Genomic DNA, 24,385 nt, shown 5'->3' on the forward strand with positions numbered 1-24,385 from the left:
GGTAATGCCAGGTACTGGGCCAGGCGACGCCATGTAAGTTATTTCGGCCAAGTGTAAGTTATTTTAGTCGAACCTCCTCACATTACATGCCCTAAACACTGAACACAATACAAACAACCCTAACCTCACTTAAACCAAACACACATCAAGCTTTAAAAGAAAAATATTCACAAGTACACACATCTTCTCATCAGCGTTGCTCTCAACCAAACACACTACATGAATTGCCCTCACCCACAAACACTCAACAGCACATTGCCATAGTGGTCTCCCCCATGCCCATTGAAGTCAAGTTTAGTCTTGCTATTCTTTCACACTCATCAGAAATTCTCAGGCAGCTCCCTCCTCTCAAAAGCTTCAAAGGTATGATTTGATCTCTTTCCTTTGTAATTTCGAGAGGGGTACAAGTATAAAATTACACACAAAAACTGGTGGTTGTTCTTCATTGTAGTATTGAGTTTGTGTGCCCCAATCCCATGAAATCCCATAGGAATGGTGCTGCGATTGTGAAAACATGTGGTAGTACGGAACCCCCAAGCCGATTTGGGAGGATGAGGCAATCCCTCATTTCCATAAGAACTCCCATGGCACTAATGCATGTTAAGTGTTTGATATAATGCCTCAATAGCATTCCTTGTCCCCATTGGAGCCCGAGTCTCCGGGATTAATAGACTAGTGTTATTAAGTCATACACCACGTTAAAATCTTAAGTTTGGAGTGGCTCGCGGGTAGCCCGTGAAAAATAACATTATGTGTGTAGTGTGTAATGCAGTTTTATTTGACTACCGCTTATTTGTGTAGGAACAAAGATGCCTCCCAGAAAAGACATAGGCAAAGCCAAGGCTACTTCCACTGCGCAGGCTAAAGTAAAGGCGACCTCAACACCTCTCCCAAAGAAGAAAAAAGGGGGAGAAACTACCTCCAATCTAAGTGGAGTACAAGCTGTGGCAGCTATAGCAACCATGCATCAACAAACCACAAGGCCAACGGGAGTTTGGCATCAACAGCATACCACCGCATACTAAGGATTGGTACAGGCGCTATAGGCCTAAGCATGTACACCTGGAAGCAGCTATCAATGAACGCAGCTTGAAAGCAAAGTATCAAGCAATTTGGAGGGGCATTCATGATATGGGGTTGAGCTATGTATTCAAGAACATAGGGAACATTAATCTCAACTTAGTCCGGGAATTCTATGCAGGGTTTGATCTGCAGAGTACTGAACAGTTGGTGTCGATTCATGGACGATTGATAGAGTTTTCACCCACTACCATATGTAACTTTTTAGGTGCTCCGGATGTTCCTGTTGAGCCATTGGACCACTTCATTCACCGGCCTACATAAGAGAGTTTAGACACATGCTTTGTGGTACCGATTCTACGGCAGCATGGGTCTGGGATAAGATAACTAATCGGCACAAGAGGTTTCCTAAGAAGAAGATAAGGGCGGAGGCTCAAGTGTGGCTTAAACCGATAAATGCACGACTCCTACCGTGCAATCATGACACACTCATTAGACGTGAAAGGACCTATGTACTCTACTTCCTCATGACGGGTCAAAGGGTAAATGTGGGTCATCTGATCCGCTACCAGATGTCTGTAGTCAGAACTAGTAAAAAGATCGATCGAATGCCATTTGCCAATTTTCTAACTCAGTACTTAAGACACGAGGAGGTTGAGGAGGATCCAGAGTTTGACCACACCATCGATCAGCCCCTATGACAAGCGGACATCACTAGCCTCCGGCTAAAAGAAAAAACTGCTATGACATCATTGACAAGTACCGAGCACAACGCTCGGGATGATAGTTTTATGGCCCATCTCTATGGGATGATGGATTTGCAGCTAAGTATAGGAGGTCGACAGGCCACATCTGAGGAGAGGACTGAATTAGAGCACCGGTACCCGCTCAATGCTCATGCCCAGCAGCTGGTTGGGTTAGGAGATGGATACAAATTCCCCGATGATGAGGATATTAACATACCAGAGTAGTCTGAGGCTGAGCCAGAGCAATCAGATGGTGAGGGAGATGATGATGATGAGGAGAACGAACATGATGACGAGTGGAGAGCGTCAGAGGATGAAAACGTTGTTTGATTAGGGAGTTTCTTTACACCCTAATTATGTTTTTCGTGTTTTGTCATTTTGTGCATGCACTGAGGACAATGCATGAGCTAAGTGTGGGGTGGGGACTTGTACATGGTTAATTTTAGTTATTTAGTTATTTAGTGTTAATTGTTTTATTATGTGTTTTAGTAGTTTAGTAATTGATTTGGCTATGTGTTTTACTTATTTAGTGCCGTTAAAAAAAAACAGAAAAATTGGATTTATCCCGATGATGGATCTCCCAGACAGTTTTCTTGAGGGAAGTAAGTCAAAAGAAAATACCAAAAAGATTTTTTTTTGTGTAGGTAGTATAGTAATTCCCCCTTAGTTTTTCTTTGGGCTGCAGTTCTTTTTCAGGAGCTTTTATTTGAACCGGGTGTAGTTAGTTTTAATTTTTAGGAGTAGAAACCACGAAGCTATGCATTTAATTGTAGCAATATCTCGTAGCTTTATTATGCCTTGAGAATAGTTAGTACTATGGTTGTGATGCTTAGGCTCAGTTTTTGACTCTCGCATAAGTACCTTAAATCGTAGATTCCTAATTTTGCTTAACTGCTTTGACTGGAGTGTCGCGATGAAACCAATCCTGAGTGAGTTATGTGTCATGTGTGTGTGAGTTTTGTATGTATTCTGTGCATTGTATTTGATATCTAGAACTTGCCCTGTGTGTGTGCAAAGCGAAATAGTAATCTTGTTCAGTCTGAGAAGTGATATAGGAATTTCTTTATTAAGCCAGATATATATAGTTTACCCACCTAAAATTTATGTAACGTAGTTAACCCCTTTGAGCCTGTAATCTTGTTTCTTTGGCAACCACACTACAAGCCTTACCCAATTGTTTGAAGTAACCATCTATTTGAATCTTTTCACCTCTAATGAGCACTTGAATTGTTATGAACTTTGTAAAAGTTAAAGTGTGGGGTGGTTGGTTTGGTTTTTGCGTGGAACTAATGAAATAAGGAGAAAGGTGAACTATTTTGAAAAAGTAAGAGCCGCTTGAATTGAAAAAGAAAGAAAGAAAGAAAGAAAAAAAAATAGTTGTATTGCTAGGAAAAAGAATATTCTTTGATAAGTGGCGACTCTTAATGTAATTATGCTTAAAGAAATATGGGGTAATATAAATTGAAGTGAAGGTGGAATGTTTGGTTTGGCATAAGTATGGGATGTGTGTTAAAGTATATGTATTAAAGTGCTTAAGGGAGGTGTATTCACTCATATCCAAATGTATCCTACCCGACCCACAACCTACATTACAACCAATGAAAGTCCTACTTAATCTTAGACTGAATGAACTCGATTAGTAGAGTATTACACTATGGGCAAGCCTATGGTGCATTATTTGTGGCATATGAATGTTATTTTTGAGAGCGAGTGAATTTTGTCTATCTTGAGTTCCTATGTTCTTAAAATTCATTGTGTGTGGAACTAAGCTCTTTGATTGGGTGAGGGCACATGATTCATGAAGGAAAGGTAATGTTGTTGACATCCATGTTAGAGTAAGTAAGTGAATTGTGAATCAGGCATGGTATTTGTGAGTCGAATCTTGAGGCGAGGATGTCACACTTGAGTGCTTAAACTATTTTAAAAATTCATGGTGTAATGAGTTAGGAGAATTGCTTAAAAAGGTCGTATCTATAAGTGTAGTTTGATTGCTCGAGGACGAGCAATGTTTTAAGTGTGGGGTATTGATGTGTGGCTATAATTTCATAGTTTCGTACATTATGTGCCTTGCATTTTACATGCTTTAATGATAAATTATACTTTATTTGCGCATAATGGAGTCTACTTTATGTGTAGGTGAATTGGAGATGAAACTAGAGCAAAAGGTATACTTAAACGTTGAAAGTGTGCTCGAGAACAGTGAAAAGGAGAGACCCGGCGAGGCCAGCCAAAAGCCAGGCTTAACCAGGCTTTAGCCTGGCGAGGCCAACCAAAAGCCAAGCTGAACCAGGCTTTAGCCTGGCGAGGCTAGCCAAAAGCCAGGTTGAACCAGGCGTTAGGCTGGCGACGCCAAGCTTGAGGCCAGGTCCAATCCGAGTTTTGAAGACTTAATTCGTTTCCGGGTTTGACTAGGACTTGGCATACACGTTTAGGTTTTTTTTTACACATATAAATAGACCTAAAAATACCACTTGGAGGTACTTTTGCAACCGGGGGCAAAAATAGCTTGTAGAATCACCCGTTGGGAGTTAGAATCATCGATTTCTACATCTTTTCATCTTTACTCTGTATTTTAATTATGCAAAATATTTGGGATATTGTTACTATGAGTATGAGTATCTAAATTCCTAATCTAGGATTTTGATGTAACCTATTGAAGGATGATTTTCTTGTTACGTTAATATAAATTTACTGTAGTATTTTCTCTATTTGTTCAACTATATTATTCATGAGGTTGATTGAAGGGCCCTCAATTAGGTGTGCCTATTTAGTATGTATTACTCAGGAGAGAGTGCATATTTAGGTAGTTGTTGAACAACATCACTCCTAAACGTATATGAGGGATCAATATAGAGGTTTAAAGGTGGGATTAGGGATAACAAAACTTTGGTGCGATTTAAGTGAGCTGTACTTAATACCAACTAGCGTAATTCGGGGGAATATGCCTAGTAAATTGTGGTAATTACTCGGGAGAGAGTTACGACAGTTAGAGTGCTCATGGTCGATAGAGAAGACTTAGGCAAATTTGTAAAAAACGTAGCGGAAAAGATTCCGTCAATAGGGGAAATCACAACCTTAGATCATTCCAATTTTCGTTTACAACCTGTTCGTAATTAGTTATTAATTATTACATTTTCATTACGTAATATTTAGTTAATAAAAACCTAAATTGTTACTTAAATATTTCTGAAGATTGATTGTGTGAATATTTACGAGTCTAGTAGCTGTGTTTGATAGGTTAATTCCATGTGGGATTCGACTCCGGACTTATACACCAGAATATATTTGCAACGACCGCTTAGTCTTTTTTATAAGGCATATTTGGGCGTGATCAGTTCAAGTCGCAGAAATACTCGTACAATAGATTTCGAGCCTGTTTGGTCAAACTTTTAGGAGATCAAAAGTACTTTTTTTCCTCAAAAAAGTATTTTTAAAAAAAATTGAGTTGTTTGGCCAATACAGAGAAGTACTTTTGGCCAGCAGAAGAAGCAGTTTTTCTGCTTTTGGGAAGAAGCTGAAAATTCTAGCTTCTTCCAAGAAGCAGAAGGAGAAGTAGAAAATTAATTTATTCATGACAAAACTATCCTCACCATAAATTTATATTTTTTAAATTATCCCTTACTAATTTAAGTTTTTTCTTTTCATTTTTTTTCTAGTTTTTACCATTCTATTAAAATTAAAGATATTATATATATGAATCATATTGTAACTTTCCAAATTCTTTATTGACTTTTCTTATTTTTGATTTTTCCTTGTGTAATGTCTTGTAACTTTTCAAATTATCTTCTTCTTTTTTTCACACTAAAGCAAATTATCTACATCCTTCTTTCGATTATCAATTCTCTTCCTACAAATAATTATTTATAATTTTTTCTATTATATGCTATTAGTTCCCGCATCTTTAAACAATTATCAAATCTAATTTGTGAAAATGACCTACAAATAGGTAATAAATTTACAATTGCATTGCATAATCTCTCTATATATTATTAAAAGAAGAAGAAAATGTATCCACATTAAGTTAAGTGACATCCTCACAATAGGCCAATTGACAATTTAGGACAAAGTTAGTAAGGTTAGGTAATAATTAGTTTCTTTTTAAATTTAAATTTTTAAAAAATTAAATTATACATTATGTGTTGTTAATAATTAGTTACTCTTTTTGAATTAGTTTAAACATACTTAACTATTTATTTTATGATTTATTTTATATATTTAAAATTATTTCTATTTTATGCTCAATGTCATCTTTTAAGTTTGATACTCAGAATTATCTAGTTACAACTACCATGGCTATACATAGTTTCATCCCACGATATTCCTATACCGATAAAGAATTCAACTATTATGCTAATGAAGACATTACTGCAGAGATTGATGAAAGAGATGAGCCTTCTGATATTCCTTTAGAAATGCGCACTACTAGAAATTCGGCAAAAACCAACCAAGGTCGACCGACCAACTTTGGTCGGTCAAGAATCTGGCCAAAAAACCGACCAAAGTTGGTCAGTTTTTCAAAATATTTATTTTTTAATTTTTTTTACGAAACCGACCAACTTTGGTCAGTTTTATTTGGCGCAAAAATGTGGGAAACTATTTTTGAGTCTCGCAAAATTTATTTTTTAAGAAATCGACCAACTTTAGTCGGTTTTTCAATTAAAATAAATAACAAGACCAAAATTGGTTAGTTAATTCGGCCGGTCATTTTAAAAAATCGATCAACTTTGGTCGGTAATTTTATTTTTTAATAAAACCGACCAACTTTGGTCGGTTATTTTCGTGCGAAAATACAATTAAAGAGTATAAATCAAATAAAAGACAGTTTTAAAATAAAATGCACCAATGGTCTAGCGGTAGAATAGTATCCTGCCACAGTACAAACCCGGTTCGATTCTCAGATGGTGAATCTTTTGATTACATAATTAAAAAATCGACCAACTTTGGTCGGTTTTTTTTTGCAATATGTTTTTTTTAATTTAATTGACCAACCAATGTTAGTCGGTAATTTCCGACCAACTTTGGTCGGTATGCCTTTCCGATCGTCAAAATACCGTCCACACATAAATGGTCGCATTTTGGTCGATAATTGGCCATAATCGACCAACTTTGGTCGATTTTTTGGATCGATGTTTAGCGGATTTCTAGTAGTGGCGAGGCAAGTCTTTTACTAATATGGAGACGTTGTGTGATAGAAGTGGAGATGAAATTATTGAGAAATATTATCATGTGTGAGTGACTTTACTTATTATCTCATAGTGAATTATCAATATATAGTAATTTGTGGATATACTTCTAATTTATACTGAATGATGTATTTTAGTTATTCAGATCATCATATAACAATAAGTAATTATACTAGATAATATCATATGCTTTGGTATAACTATATATGTAAAATTGATTTAAATCTGTAATATGTTTGTTTACTTTATATTTTAATTAAATAAAATAAAATAATAATAAAAGTCTCTTACGATAAATATTTAAGTTTATTTTTCTATTTAAAAGAATTATAAGACCTTGGTACTGTCCTTTTTTATAATTTGACACTCAAAAGTACTTTTTAAAAAGATTAGCCAAACATAATTTGTTTACCAAATTTTGTAAAAAAATACTTGTTAAATGAATTGACCAAACACAAGCAGTTTTTTTCAAAAGGACTTCTAAAAAAGTACTTCTGAAAAAAGTACTTTTTAAAATTAGTAGATTTTGACAGCTTGGCCAAACGGGCTCGTAATTTAATACGATTTTTCCTTGAGGAATTTATGAGACGTATCTCATCCTTCTCTTTGAATATAGCATTGATGATAAATGGATATTGAGTCTAACTCAACCACAAAAGCTAAAAATTGAGGATTGCAAACTATATAAAGAATCCAAAGAACCCATCCTTCTCAACGTGGGATTCCATCACCAGACCTGCCAATTGGAGCATAATAAATAAACCCTGAGTTCCAATATAGGGGCCTGACTTTGATACTATAATAAATAAACCTTGGGTCTAACACAACCTTAAAAGTTAGGTTGAAGGGTTAAGATCGCCCCCGACGATATGAAGAGTCCAACAAACCAATTCATCTATAATATAAGATTGCATTTATTGATAATAACAGTTCTCCTTCAAACCCACTGTTTGTAATAAATCAGAAAAGCAAAAGAGTGAAACACGAAAAAGCAGCTCAAAAGCATTCACAAGTAGAGGATATAAAGTAGGCAGACATTAAGTAAAAGATGCCACTTTTTTTCTCCACTAACTTTAAATAAATAAAGCTGATTGTCGCATTGCACGAATTTTTAAACAATGCTGCAGATCAAGAAAAGTTGGTGCTAAGAGCTTATATTAGTCACATTCATTTGCAAAAGTTTCTCCGTTTCTGCACTTAGCTCTGTTAGCTCTGTTATACAATAATGGATTCTCTTCAAATGAAGAAGATTCAAGCTATCAACAAGTACAGGAAACAACGGCTTCTCAACAAGCTCATGCTTTATTCTTTCACTGCACTGAGTTGCAGTTTATTTCTCTCTAGTCCTCTTTGGTATCCCATTCTTCGCACTTCTATAAAATTCCTTCTCTTTGACTCTCTACCCAAAGTTGGTGCACTAATTTTCAGTCCTAAGTGTATCTTCATAGTTGGTAACCTCATAGTTATAGTTCTTGTTGGAGAGTCTAAGATCTTCAAATCAAGATCTTCTTCTTCTTTAGCCTCTAATGTGAATCTGAACTATGCAAAGGAGCAAGAAAATGAAGAGAAGGATCAGAAAAACTTCATATTTCTTGCTGAAGAGTCTAAGATTTTGAGATCAAGTTATCATTATTCTTTACCCTTTAATGTAAAAGAACTGAACCATGTAGTGAGAGAAGAGGAATTTTGCGGATATGGTGATAAAGAGGACAAGAAAAGGGTTAATCTTGAAGATGTGAAGGATGGAATTAGGGGATATTGCACCAGAAAATGCGGAGAAAATGAGGAATTAGAGAAGGAAGAGAAATATAAGGGAGATTATCAGGAGTTCAAATTTGCTGCAGAGCCTAACGAATTGAGCAAGAGAGCTGATGATTTTATTGCTAGGGTCAACAAACAAATTAGGCTTGAAGCTGTAACAATAGTTTAGACTTTAGACCAAGCATAAACTATTATTCTAGAGAGTCGATACATTTGCGCATTGTAATGCCTCTAGAGTTCAGACAGTTGCAATTTGCATAATTTGCTCACGAGTTTTAAGTATTTCTATACACTGATAATGTGTAGTTGTTTATACCATCAAAATAAATTACTTAAAATAATAAGTAATTACTATAATAACTATGCAGAAATAACACCACGTAGTCATTTTAGAGGGCTGATATTTAGAAATAAGTCAGTATGTCCTGAATTTTAATTTTTCAGTTCAAATTTTTAGGACACAAAGTCCTAAAATTAAGATTTTTACTTTAAATTTTCAAGACAAAATAAGTACTGACTAATCATTAAATAGCAACCCTAAAATGGCTATTAGTGCACTTCAATGATATGATAACTTAAAAAATAGAGCAAATACCCTATTGTAGTAAGTTAAAAATACACTAATAATTTAACAAAAATTAATGTGTTATAAGAAATAGAGCAACTTAAACTTCAAGATGTGGTGGAAGAAGAGGAGAAATAGAGTGCGGCAATGATTACGTATATAATTGGGGATTGGGGATAATCCTGATTATAATGCAATGAAGTGATATATTACACAACATTGGCTAGATATTGTTGAGCTAGACTTGTTCTTACATGACGAGGGTTATTATGTGATTAAGTTTCAATCGTTGGTCGATATGCACAAAGTGTTCTATGATGGACCACACACCATCAACAATAGACCATTAATTCTAAAGCCATGGACACCTGACTTTGATTAAGCCAGGAATTCCTAGCGGAGATCCCTCTATGGGTTATATTCCCTACACCACCTATGAGTTGTTGGAGTAGTGAATCACTAAGCAGGATCGCCAGTGGAATTGGAAAACCTTTGTTTGCAGATGAATACACTACCAAGCAAACAAGAATTTCATATGCAAGGATGTTGATAGAAGTCAACGTAACAAAGACCCTGCCTACAAAGATAGCTGTTATGGATCCTAGAGGCAGAAAATTCCAACAACAATTGGTGTATGAGTGGAAGCCTAACTATTGTGACAAGTGTCAGATGACTTGGCACACATGCCCTGCTCAATAAGGTCCTAGAATGCAGCAGAATAAGCAGCCAAAATGAAGAAGATAGCCAAAGAAAGTCACATTTGAATGGAGATATAAAGGGCCAGTGGTGCTAGAAAATACCAACAAAGTGAACTTGCCACAAACTACCACAGCACAACAACAAGAGCAAGTTAGCTTATCAGTGGTGACATAGGAAGCTAACTTGCCACTGGGGACACAAGAGACTAGACAGATTCATGAGGCTACAAGAATAAGATCAGCAGGTAAAAGCAAAGGGGTGGAAAGCCCAGTGATGAACTTGGAAAACTTTCCTTTACTATCACCTCTTGTAAACAGTAATAGCCTCCATAAAGGTTCTATGAGTACCAGTGTGAGCTCCTCTCTACCTCATGACAGAGGTGGGGGCACTCACAAGACTCTGACTTGGCTAATATGGAATGTTAGGGGCATCAATAAGTGGTACAAACAGAAAAAGCTGAAGAACTATTTAAAATTCAAAAACCTAAAGCTTGCAAGTATCATTGAAACTAGAGTTAAGGAACATAATATGAAGAAAATGTGCTCCCACATTGCCCCTGACCGGGAAATTTTGCATAATTATACCTGTGCAACTAATGGGAGAATTTGGCTAATATAGCATCCCAGCTATTATAAAGATACTCTAATTAGAGCAGAAGCACAAGTTGTTTATTGTCTAGTCAATGGAATCATAGGCGATCAGGAATGTCTATTTACAGTGATCTGTGGATACAACATTATTGAGCAGAGAAAACAATTATGGGATAACCTGATTGAGATTGGACAGGGGGTCAACAAACCATGGATCCTTGTGGAGATTTAAACTCTGTATTGTAGCTTCAAGACAGGGTGAATAGAAATCCAGTAAGCCTTGCTGAGGTTCAAGACTTTACAAAGTGTGTTCAAGACTTAGATATCAATGAATTGGCATGGGAAGGGGCATACTACACTTGATCTAATAAACAAACTGGAATGGATAGAATCTGGAACATAATTGATAGATTGTTTGGCAACTATGAATGGATGATGCAATGGGGACACATCACTACTGTTTATGATGTCCCTTTCATATCTGATCATGCTCCTATGAGCTTGAATTTCACAGTAGACCAGGGCAGCAGGAGAATACCTTTTAAGTTTTTTAATGTGTGGGCTGAACATGAAGCCTTCCTAAGTATTGTTCAGCAAGTTTGGAATCAGAAAGTGTACAGGTGGAAAATGCAGGACATCTGGGTGAAATTGAAGAAACCCAAAATATTGCTCAAGAAACTTAATATTGAGGAGTTTAAATTCATTAGACAGAATATTGATGCAGCTAGGAATGAGCTTTTCATAGTTCAAAAGAACATTAATTCTAGTTGTATTGATGAGCTGACTGAGACGGAGAAGAATCTTATCCAAAGCCTAGAAAAATGGGATATGCTAGAAGAAGGAGCCCTAATACAAAAGGCTAGAGCTAAATAAATAAAATTAGGTTACTCTAATACAAGGTATTTTATAGTTGTGATAAAGGAAAGGACTCATAGGAAGCAGATCTATGAACTTCAATCACTTGTAGGTTACAGACTAACTGAACCTGAAGCTATAAAAGTGGAGATTGTTGATTTCAAAAAATCACTGATGGGGACTGCTGCTCATTCACTACCTGCAATAGACAAGCTGGTGATGCAAAAGGGACCAAGACTTTCATAACAACAGAGAATGGATCTTTGTAAGGATGTAACTGAGGAAGAGATTTATGAAGGACTATGCTCCATTGGAGAAGATAAAGTACTAGGAGTAGATGGCTACAATGCATGTTTTTTCAAGAAGGCATGGGCTGTTATCAAAGAGGAGGTCATAGAAGTTGTGTTAGATTTCTTTGCTACAAGCAGGATGTATAGAGATATTAACTGCACTGCCATCACATTAGTACCCAAGACTGCCAAGCCTAAAACTGTAAAGGAGTTTCAACCAATTGCCTATTGCACTGTACTCTACAAGCTCATCCCTAAGATTCTGGTAGCTCGACTACAAGCTGTCATTACCACTGCTATCAATGAAGCTCAGGCTGGATTCATTCCAGGGAGAAGAATTGCAGACAATATAATCCTAGCTCATGAACTAGTGAAGGCCTACTCTAGAAAACACATCTCACCTCGATGCATGATCAAGATAGACCTTCAGAAAGCTTATGATTCTGTAGAATGGCCGTATATAAGACAAGTCATGGAAGAGATAGGGTTCCTTCAATTATTTACCTCTGGATAATGGAATGTATTCAAACTGTTAACTACTCCATCATCGTTAATGGAGAGCCAACAACTCCCTTTAATGCTGCTAAAGGATTAAGACAAGGCGACCCAATGTCACCTTTCTTATTTGCTATTGTAATGGAGTTCCTGAGAAGAAATCTTAATGGTCTTAAGGAAGTTAGAGATTTCAAATATCACCCTAGGTGTGCCAAGCTTGGGATAACTCACCTTAGCTTTGCTAAAGATCTATTGTTATTTACGAGAAGTGATATCAAATCTATAAAGGCAATACAACAGAAATTTCTACAATTCACTCAGGTATCTGGATTGCAGACTAACATAAACAAGAGTGAAGTCTATTTTGGTGGAGTTCCTACAGAGCATAAGCATCAGATATTGCAGCATCTAGGATTCACAGCTGGAGAATTACCCTTCAAGTATCTTAGAGTTCCATTATCTACAAAGAAGCTCAGTATACTGTAGTGGCAGCCCCTTATAGACAAAATGACTGCAATGATCACTTCTTGGACTGCAAAGACACTGTCCTATGCAGGGAGGGTGCTGTTAGTTCAGAGTGTATTATTTGATATCTAGTCTTTCTGGGCTCAGTTGTTTGTGATACCTTCCAAGGTGGTTAAGTTGATTGAAGGAATATGCAGAACATATATCTGGTCAGGTGGTAATGTAATCATAAAAAAAAAAAGCATTGGTTGCATAAGATAGAATTTGTCTGCCCAACGCTGGAGGTGGACTTAATCTCACCAATCTAAGGCTTTGGAATCATGCAACAATAGCCAAAACTTGCTGGGATTTGGCACATAAGCAGGACAAATTATGGATTCGATGGATTCACACATACTATATCAAAGGGCAGTAGTTCATCAACTGGACAACACCACAACAAGCTTGTTGGATGGTTAGGAAAGTGTTTGAGGCCAAGGAAGTTTTAGAGAATCAACAGTATATTTAGTCACACAAGAAAAGCTTAATCAGACAAATATACTTAACTCTGCTTGGTGATTACACTCGAGTGGAATGAAAAAGTTTACTGTTTAGCAATGTAGCACGACCAAAAGCTAAATTCTCAATGTAGCTCATGATAAATGGAAAGCTATTAACCTCTGATAGGTTGAGTAAATTGGGACTTAATGTAGATCCACAATGTGTACTTTGTCAATTGCAGGAGGAAAATAGAGAACACTTGTTTATGAAGTGTGAGTACACTAAAAGTGTTTGGAACAAACTACTTCAATGGATGCAAATGCAATGCCCCAGATCCCGAGATTGGCAGCAACATAACTAGTGGATCATCACAGGCTCTAAAGGCAAATCTCAGCAGGCACAAGTGTTGAAGATGGTATTTACAAAAGCTGTGTATCAGATTTGGACTGAAAAAAATCTCAGAGTCTTTGAACAAAGAAGCAGACAATGGGAAATTATTGCGAAAGAGATAGCTTATATATGCATTGCACGAGTGCTACCTGGACCCAGAACCTATCTGCATAGTCTCCAGTTTGAATAGGTTGTTTCGTCTTTTTATCATTTCTTTAGTAGATAGTTGTAAGAACTTAGTTGGGAATGGCTGTGTAGTATCCTTTAGTCACTTAATGGGATAGCAAGCTGTGTGAGCTTAGCTATGAGATTGTAAATATTTCTTGGTGATTAATAAAATTAAGTTAGTTACCAAAAAAAATTAATGTGTTAAATCACTACTAGAAAAATATCAAAAAGCGTCCAAAAAAACCGTTCGAAATCGGTCGGAGTTGAACAAAAATCGACCGATTTCCGACCAACTTTAATTCGTTAAAAAAAAAACAATGGTCGCTAACACGAGGCGATTGTAGATGGTCGATATTTCCGATCGAAGTCGGTCGGTAATTTTCAACGCACTTTGACCAAATAATCTGACACATTCTAAATTTACTGACCGAATTTAGTTGGAATTCATGGAAATATTTTTTATTTATTTTTAAGTTAGCTCAGTTGAAATCTTAATTATTATTTTTTAAAAAAATTATTCATTTTCGATTAAAATCGATCGATATTATTAAAATATTTAAAATTTAATATCAAAAATTTCAACCGAAATTGGTCGGTATGCGGTTGGTTTTCTGGGTAAACTTTTGGCAGATACAACTATTTTACAGCTGTACTACCTGCCAACAACCAATCACCTATAATGGCAGCATTACATTGCTGCCATTCTACCAATAACAACAATTACAATAACAAGAACTATAACAACAACAATAACAATAATAACAACAGCAATAACAACTATCAAAACTATATTAACAATATTTATGGAATTTCAAAATATCCAACTATAAAACGTTTCTCAAGTTAAAAGTTCAAACATCATTCAATGAGTGTATTGTACTATATCATCTCCATCTCCACTACTAGAAGCTTCATCGTGGTCATGGTTCGAAGGATCACAACGATAATGATTAGTATCTGGGGAAGACTCACGAGATCGGGGAATCGGGAAAGCACCACTAGCAAGAAGATTGGCCAGCTGACCTTGAAGGACATTAGATTATCCGTTTCTCTTTTCTAGCTGACCTTGAAGAGTATCAAATTATTTATCTCTCTTTTCTTCTCTAGCCATTGCCTCCTCAAGCTCTGCTGATAGCTTTGCGATCTTCTTCTCTATAGCCGAGAGAGTCGACATATCAAGTGCCTCGCCCTAGGTAGAAGTCCTTATACCTTACAATCCAACCTTGTAGCGCCGAAATGATCTCTCTGGAAGGCCGTATGCTATCCCCTTTTTAGGACCACCGACAACATCCAGTCATATCTTCTATGCTTCTTCGTCTGAAATGGAAGGCCGCTCGCGTTGCTCATTCGGTGGCAAGCTCTGAGTGTACTCCTCCATAGTAGACTTGTAGCGACCCTTTATTTAGAAGATAGAAAATTATTAACTATATAATATTATAAATATTAATTTCAAGGTATAGTAGTTATGAAAGTTATATATGTAGTCTTCGCCTGGTCCTCGACCCATCTAGTTGGATCAATTAGTGGCTTCTTCTTGCGGATGTTAGTCTCCATGAAGAACTCATCATGAGTCATCTTCCTCCCATATTTTTTTCCTATAAATATAATAAAACATGTTAACTAAATTAAAATATATAAATATAGTTCGATAAAAATAGATTTAAATATTTTAAGGAATTACCAATAGTCTCCTCGCAGTCACCATATTCCTTGCACCCACACAGTGCAAGGAGCCACCCTTCTCAGATGCTCAGGCCTTCTTTCCCTGTTCATTCTTCTTCTTGAATTTTTCAGTGGCCCACTGCCTCAGCAGATCCTCCCATAAATGCGGTAGAACCCATGAAGTCTTCTTGATCTTCTTCCGAGTAGAACAGAAGGAATCAGATAGTCTCTTACGATATTTGAACTCAAAATTTGCAAGAATGGCACTGTTATGCCAGTCCTCCTAGGCACACTTAGTATACAAATGAAGTGTGTAACGTTAGATGAAATTATTGTTAATATAATTCTTAAATAGATAAGAATTGTATTAAAACCTTAAATTGGTTGAAAATTTACTCCACGAGCTCCGGTGGAAATTCACTCCAAGTCGTATAGGGTGCATCATACAACTGGCCAAGGGATTTAGTGATTATCTTTGTAGTATGTTGACTAGTTATTTACCTACAACATAGCAATTACATTAAATAAACAAGATGTAACGACTCGACCGGTCATTTTGAGAATTAGCGTCTCGTTTAGTGGCTTAAGGTCTCAAGCAACTTCGTATTATGTGTTATGACTTGTGTGTGTTGTCGAGTTCGATTTTTGGATGATTCGGGGTCAATTTGGAAGAAGGATTCTTGTTTTTAGAAGATTAAGCGGTAAGTGATGACAGAGGTTTTGACTTTTGTGTAGACAACTCTGAAATGGAATTTTGATGATTCCAATAGCTTCGTATGATAATTTTGGACTTAAGCGTGCATCCGGATTTGGATTTGGAGGTCCGTAGGGTAATTTAAAGTATTTCGGCGAAAAATGGAAAGTTGAAGTTTTGGAAGGTTGAAAGGTTTGACCGAGAGTTGATATCACGACCCAAAATTCACTAACGGTCGTGATGGCGCCTAACATCATCGCCAAGCAAGCCAACAGTGATCTAACAACTTGCTTACTCATTTTAGTAATTGAAATTAAAATTTTCCTTTAATTAAATCGTATGAAATAGATTTTTACAGAGTAAGTGATAATATTTACACAATTACAACAACAAACAACCCGTAGGAACCCCCAAAACTCGGTGTCACAAGTGCATGAGCATTTTCTAAGGAATATAATAATAATACAACCTCTGTCCCGAATGTAGTAAGACAGAATAAAATAAATAGTATAATGGAGACTCGGTGGACTGCGATGCGTAGCCTGGAATGCAGCTCACATAAAGTCTCCTCAACAGGTGCGCCTACGCGCCAAGGTTATCATTAATAAACCTGTCAGATCCTGCACATTTAGTGCAAAAGTACAGCATGAGTACGTAAATCAATGCGTACCCAGTAAGTATCTATCCTAACCCCGTGAAGTAGTGAAGAGGGGTCGACATCGACACTTTAATATAGGTCCAATAAAAACAATGTAATAAAACATGAGCAGATGTGAAGCATATGGCAACGATGGGGTAAATCTGTAAGTTACATAATCTTCCAATAACTTTTTTTAAAACAAGAATTTCTAAATCTTATATTCTACCTTAATACCCCAGAGAATGCCAAGTGTCATTATCAATTAAATAAAGAATACCATATGAACACTGGGCATCAGTAGAGAGATTAGCTCATGAATATTCGGACTACTAGCGATATAACGCACCATTCTGCCGAGGTCGTTCGGCCCGATCCAGAGTAATGTGTACACTATCGAGGGTCGAGCGGCATGAACCATAGAGGCGTCTATATACTGTCTAGGCGTTCGGCCTGCTCCACCAGAAAAAGAAGGAAATCACCGAATTACGAGACACATGTTTACAACACAGCACATGAGAAAAACAAAGAATATAATTTTTACCATTTCTCAAATAACTCGCCCACAACTCAAAGTGTTAAGGCTTGGCCTGGTGTACATATATTTATTTCTAAATCAATTTCAATTCTAAATTAAATTCATTAAGCCAGTAGAATGAGTTTAAATAATTTAATTATAACATGATAAGATACTAGGGCTACCCGAACATGAACATGCTTTAGCTACGTACGAACTCTCGTCACCTCGTGCGTATGTAGCACCCACAACTAGTTGCACATAACAATAAATATCACCTAGGGGTAGTTTATCCCTCACAAGGTTAGACAGGAGACTTACCTTGCTCCGAAGTTCCATAACCGGCTCCAAAGCCTCTCTAACACCTCAAACCAAAGCTCGTCGATCCAAAACTATTCAAACAATGTGCAAACCAATCAAAATATACTCTAATACCCATAATTAATCAATTTAAATAATTTCCAACTCTGCTCGAAAATGCGATGAAGTCAACCATCTGGTCCACGCGTCCGAATTTCGAAAATATTTGAAGATAAACCTTACCCATAACACCACGAACTAAAATATATAATTTATCCCTAATTCCATGCCCAATTTCGTGGTCAAAATCCAAAAATACCAATCTTCTAGGTTTTCTACCAAAAATCCCAATTTCTACAATTTTTCATGCTTAAATCTGTATATAAACCATGTATTTAACTCACAATGTGAAGAAAGCACTTACCCCATAATAGTTTATGAAGATGGCACCCCCAAAAGTGCTCCAAAATCGGCTCCCATAGACGAAATGAAGTGAAATTAAGCCAAACCCTCGTTTTAAAGAAACACACTGCCCATCCCGACCTTTGCACCCGCAGTCCAATAGCCGCTCCTGCGGCTCTGCACGTGCGAAAAATCTATCGCAGGTGTGGCTCTGACTCAACCCAGTAGCCTCTGCTTCTGTACTCACGCACCTGGGTGCCAAAGTCCGCTTCTGCTACCCCATGCCTTCTTGGCCAATTTCGCTTCTGCAATCTCCCCTCCGTATCTACGGCTTTGCAGGTGAGGACATATCCTCGCACCTACGCTCCTGCCCAGCATGCCCAGAACCGCTTCTGCGACCCTCTTGGCCACTTCTGCAGCTCTGCACCTGTGGCCAAAACCTCGCAAGTGTGGTTACACTAGATACCAGCTGCTTCAGCATTTTTCCCAAGTCCAAACTCGATCCGTTATCAATATGATTCGCATTCGAGGCCCTCCGGACCCCGTCCAAACATACCAACACATCCCAAAGTACAATACTAACTTAGTTGAAGCCTTAAACCACGTCAAATAATATCAAAAATCATGAATCACACCTAGAATCAAACTTATAAATTTCCATATTTCCAAATTCTATATCCTGTACTGAAACGTATCAAATCAATCCGGAATGACTTAAAATCTCACACTCGAGTCATAAATGACACAACGAAGCTATTCAAAGGCTCGGAATCCCAAACGGACATTGATAACATTAAAATCCACTTAAAGTCAAACTTAAGAATTTCTTAAACTTTTAAAACACCAACTTTCCATAATAAGCGCTGAAACGCTCCCGGATGATCCGATACTCAACCCGAACATACTCCCAAGTCCGAAATCATTATACAAACCTATTGGAATCTTCAAATCCCGATTCCGGGGTCGTTTACTCAAATGTCAAACCTTAGTCAATTTCTCTAACTTAAGCTTCTAAATTTAAAATTTTCTTTCCAAATCAACTCCGAACTTTTCAAAAGTTGATTCCGACCACACGTACAAGTCATAATACCTGAAGTTAAGCTACTCAAGGTTTTAAACCGCTGAACGACGTGCTAGAGCTCAAAATGACCAGTCGGGTCATTACAGTTAACCTTGATGATATCGGGGTAAGAATCCAATTCGGAGAGTTGGATTAGCTCCGTTATGTAATTTGGCTTGCATGCAAAATTCGACGTCATTCCGGGTTGATTTGATATATTTCGGCATAAGTTTTGGAAGTTAGAAGATTTAAAAATTTCATAAGTTCGATTCGTGGTGTGATTCGTAGTTTCGACGTTGTTTGATGTGATTTGAGATCTCAATCGGATCCGTGTTATGTTATAGAACTTGTTGGCATGTTTTGACGGGGTCCCGGGGGTCCTCGGGTGCGTTTCGGATGGGCCACAGGCTATTTTCTTATGTTTTGGAAGCTGATGTTCTGGTGTCTGATAACCTCCTTCGCGATCGCGTAGTGTATTTGTTGACTTCCCATATTTTCTTCTTTGCATTTGCATGGTCAGTCCCCGATCGCGTGCGTGTGAGTGACTTCCTCTTCGCGTTCGCATTTAGACTTCCGCGTTCGCGTGGTACCTTTTCGTGGCACAATGTTCTTTTCTTCTTCACGATCGCATACTGCATTTTTGGGGCAGTCATTGTTTCTTCTTCGCGGGCGCATGTATATTTCCACGATCGCGATGTGCAAATACCTGGGTAGCAGAATATATTTTCCAAATCGAGGGTTTGGCCATTTTTATCATATCTTGAGTTGTAGACCTCGGATTTGAGTGATGTTTCGTGGTTTTTTCAAGCAAATCATTGCAGTAAGTGTTCTTCACCCAGAATTTATTATATTCCATGATTCAATCTATATTTTTATCTTATAATTAGTGTTTTGAGTTGAGGAAAAATGGGAATTTTTGAAGAAATCTTTCAAAATGTAAAATGATGATTTGAAGGACGAATTAATATCGGAATTTGGTAATTCTTGTATGGTTGGACTCATTATCGAATGGGTGTTCGAATTTTATAATTTTGATCGGGTACCGAGACGCAGGCTCGGGGGTTGAATTTTGGGTTGACTTTTAGTTCTTGTTAAAGATTGAAGCTTTATTATCCGGATTTGTTTCCTATAAGTTTTATTTATGATTTGAAGTTATTTTGGCTAGATTTGAGCAGTCCAGAGGTTGTTGCTCTCGAGAAAGTCATTTTAGAGTATCGGTCTAGCTTCTTTGAGGTAAGTATCTTGGCTAACTTTGTGTGGGGGAACTACCCCTTAGGATTTGAGTCATTTGTGCTAATTGTGTCATGTGAAGACCGTGTACGCAAGGTGACGAATACGTGCTCGGGCTTATTTGTGGAAATTTGACCGTTTAGGGCTCTTAGGTTCTTATGTTCATTAGATATGAAGTTGTTTGTCATGTTAAATCCCCCATTTACTAAATTCACCCTTACGTGTCTTAATTGGAATTAATTGCCTCATGTTCTACCCTTATTGACAATTAAAATCTTATGTGCATTAACTGAAGTTGTTGTCTCTTTTATCGTCATGCTATCCTCTCTGTAATTACTTAACCTTAATTGAAATCATTATTATCTTTCCGTAATTTCTTAACCTTAATTGAAATTATTATTATCTCTTCCGTAATTGCTTAGCCTTAATGGAAGTTTGTCATCCCTTTAATTGTTGACGTATTCTTATTTGGGGTCATTGATTCATACTATCTCTCTTGTTGTCGAGTTGTACTTTTGTGGAATCATTGTTACACATTACCTCTCCCTTGTTGAACTATTCTTGTTGAGACTATTATTTCCCTGTTGTGTCTTTCTTGTGTTGATTTACTTGCCGTATTCGTGTTATTATTATTGTTGTTGTTGTTGTTGTTATTGTTGTTGTTGTTGTTGTTGTTGTTGTTGTTGTATTCAGTGTTATTGAGCCGAGGGCTCTGCGTGGTTGTGATATTGAAACTATTTTGAGGAAATATTATGGCATATGGGCACATATTGTGAAAGTCATTTTGTTGAGTTGTTATGTTTTGGCACACATGTTTTTGTTGAAAGGATTTTTATTGTGTTTGCACGAGGTTTCTGCCGTGCGGTTGTTATTGTATTTGCACGAGGTTTCTACCATGCGGTTGTTATTGTATTTGCACGAGGTTTCTACCGTGTGGTTGTTATTGTGTTGCACAAGATTTCTGTCATGATGTTGCTATTATTGATATGCATGCGGTAGTATAAGATATGGGTGTTAAAACACATGCGGTGAGATAAGGTGGGCTTGAAACGTGTGGCTAGTAGGGGAACTACTAGAAGCCATACAGTGTGATAAGGTGGGCTAAAATACAGGATGCTATTTCGGAAAAAATAATTTTCAAAACTTAATATAAAGGCTCCCGCTGTGATACAAGAAAAGTTGTGATTCATTTTATGATTTGAGACTACGAGGCAGTACCTCGGTAGGGCTCTTGTTGTCATTTCCCCATTCTTTTGTACTTGTTTTTGATTGTTGTTTCCTTAGCATACTATTAATTGTCTTCCTCCATGTTGCAATATTTGCTTAGTTCTATGTAGCCAATCTTGTTGTGCTTTCCGTTGCTTCAACTTCATTGTTGTCTTGCTTACACTATATATTTCGTGGTGATCATTTCTTATGTGCCATCGTTGTCTCTACTCTCATTTGCTGACTTGAATTGTGGTTGAACACTAGCACAAGCATACACGTAGATGAATCACCCACATCGGTTTAAGAAGATGAATCCTGACGCTATTGACCATTACATGTACTCTTGTCTACTTGCCTTCTGTGTGAGAGTTGTTCTCCTGGCACGTGAGTCATCCGTGTGGTTATGAGTTATAATGCGGGCACAAGACGCCAAGTGATTAGGGTTCATGAATTAGAACCTGAGAACTGTGATTATGAGGTTTGGTACCTCGTGAAAATACTTGAGATATCTGATGTGAAAGCGGTTGTCCTTATTGAATTGTTGCTGGTTTTCCTTTATTTGGTATCATCGGACATAGACAGAGTTTAGCTTACTCTACAACACTATTACCTGACTGCTTCCTATTAAATATTGTTGTTACTAGTGTATCATTGCAAGCATTATTTTGTATTCTTTATCCTGCTTAGATTTATATTAATATTGTTTATCTGTTAGTTCACTTTCACACTTGTTCAGGTTGTTTAGTCTGGTAGGTATCTTGACTGGCCCTCGTCACTACTCCACCGAGGTTGGTCTTGATACTTATTGGGTACCACTGTGATGTACTCATACTACGCTTCTGCATATTTTTGTGCAGATCCAGGTGCCACGATTATTGTTGATTATTAGCCGACTAGTCGAGCATTGCTATGGAGACTCAAGGTAAACCTGTTGGCGCGTTCATAGGCCTCGGAATCACCTTCTGATATTGCTCTTGTACTGTTTAATTCTATTCCGAATAGTTATATTTAGGGATTTTTTTTCTAGCAAATTCAGTAGAACTTATGGCTTGTACTACCGGTTTTGGGAATTAGGGTCGTGACACATGACCAGCTATTATAATTCAGCAAAACAAAGAAGTAATAAATAAATCTTACCCATTGCTTCCAGGCCTGATGATCATCCTATGATAATGATCATACAACACTTCCTCTGGATCATCATTCTCCAGTGAATCTGAAGCATGCATAGAAGGGGAAGCATCTGGCTCAGCGCTACTATCCCGAAGGCGAAGTCTAGAAATGCTAGGAGATGAACTCCGTGGAGAGGGAGACGGGGTCATTGATGAAGATGGATGCGATCTAGACCCCTGTTGTGATCTAGACCCCTGCTACAATCCAGGCCACTACTGCAATCCAGACCCCTGTTGCGATCCGGGTTGCTGTAATCTAGATGGATGCGATCCAGCTGGTGGTGAAGCAAATAGACCAGATGACGGGTGTATAACTACATGGCCATGTGACTGCTGACTTAGTGTACCCATGTACCCATATACAGGATTATGTAGAGGAAGCAGGGTATAGCCCTGTGGTGGAGAATGGTAAGAATACTACTGGGATGATGAATGGTAGGTAGTCTGATGATTAGATAGATGTGGTGGAAAAGATGTGTCGCTAGAAGATTATTGCCGGCCATCAGCAGCGGAGGGATGCAAGTGTGGAGTGGAAGGAAGTGAGGGTTTAGCACTATCCTCATGATCAATAGGCCTCTTATCCTTCCTAGACCTACCTTGACCTCTATCGATCATATGCATAAATTAAAGAAAATGTTAGGATTGAGAATATAAATCTATATAAGTTGAGAGCGCTTGAAAAAACTAACATGCTATTCGTCTTCGAAATATCCGTCCTCGTTCGAAAATTCTTCCTCTTCACTTATTTCATTTTCATCAGGTGATTCTTCGTCCTCATTTTCCATGATTGTTATTTCCTCCATATCAACTTCTTCTAATATGCGTTGAGGATGCTCCAAGTCATTTTCTAACTGAACATCCACTATTTGGTTAACACTTTAGGTATCGTTTTCGTAAGCAACATCTAGCACATTCTCAACTTCCACCCTACCAACAGGCTTAGTTTTGATTACAACCAACCAATCAGCCTTATCCTTCCGCAATGGATATGGAGCATAATACACTTGCCTAACATTTTCTGTAATAATAAAAGGATCATAGCGATCATACTCCCTCTTTTTATTAACCTCAATTATGTTGTACTGCGAGTGTACATTTGTACCTCTTCTAGGTGTTGGGTCAAACCACTATGATAATTCTAGAATCTCTTTGATCACACCGTAATAATCATTTTTTCCATCTTGGTTGCCTTCACCACCTTTAACACACACCACCCTGTTATTACTTTTTTTTATACTTGGAGCATTCCTCGGTGTGAAATTTGTAACCATTCACAAAATACTTAGACATAGTTGTAATCGTAGGTGCAGGTCCTCAAGATATATCTTTCAAAATTTGATTAACACAGTTGTTTGGATTATTGACCTACATGTAGTGTTAAAAAAATCACAAGTGAGCAAGTATATTCGTAAGTGACCAAGTATGTATATTTACACGAGAGAAAGTATGTAAGCTGAACTTACACACTCTTTAAACCATGCCTCAAATGTAGAATATACAATATCATGGCCAAATTGACTCACAAAGTCACTGAGCGATACATTAAAATTTTTGTTAGTTCAGTCTAGCTTTCGGATTATCTTTTGTCTTATTCTTATCATTCATCACTGTGTTGAACAAATTGTCAAAATAGTTCTTCTCAATATGCATGACATCAAGATTGTGTCGGAGAAGATTATCCTTTCAATATGGCAACTCCCAAAATATGCTTTATTTTGTCCAGTTATGAGTAACACCATATCCAGGAAATCTAGAAGGTGGGGCCTGGAGGGGGGAGGCTCGGTAACTTTAGTGA

At 37.4% G+C, this 24,385-nt stretch overlaps 1 protein-coding gene across 1 annotated transcript; it reads left to right on the forward strand.

Annotated features, from left to right (window-relative positions):
* The first annotated feature begins 8,004 nt into the window (after positions 1-8,004).
* Positions 8,005-8,992, forward strand: LOC104119188 (uncharacterized). Its single transcript, XM_033652270.2, has one exon. The coding sequence runs from the start codon at positions 8,175-8,177 to the stop codon at positions 8,877-8,879; it is 705 nt and encodes a 234-aa protein (XP_033508161.1). The 5' UTR covers positions 8,005-8,174; the 3' UTR covers positions 8,880-8,992.
* The last annotated feature ends 15,393 nt before the right edge of the window (positions 8,993-24,385 follow it).

The sequence above is a fragment of the Nicotiana tomentosiformis genome, chromosome 3 (assembly GCF_000390325.3).
Source record: "Nicotiana tomentosiformis chromosome 3, ASM39032v3, whole genome shotgun sequence".
Classification (NCBI taxonomy): Eukaryota; Viridiplantae; Streptophyta; class Magnoliopsida; order Solanales; family Solanaceae; genus Nicotiana; species Nicotiana tomentosiformis.

Bases quoted from the DNA above. Each gene is read 5' to 3' on its own strand.
- LOC104119188 (XM_033652270.2), top strand. From the start codon at position 8,175: ATGGATTCTCTTCAAATGAAGAAGATTCAAGCTATCAACAAGTACAGG.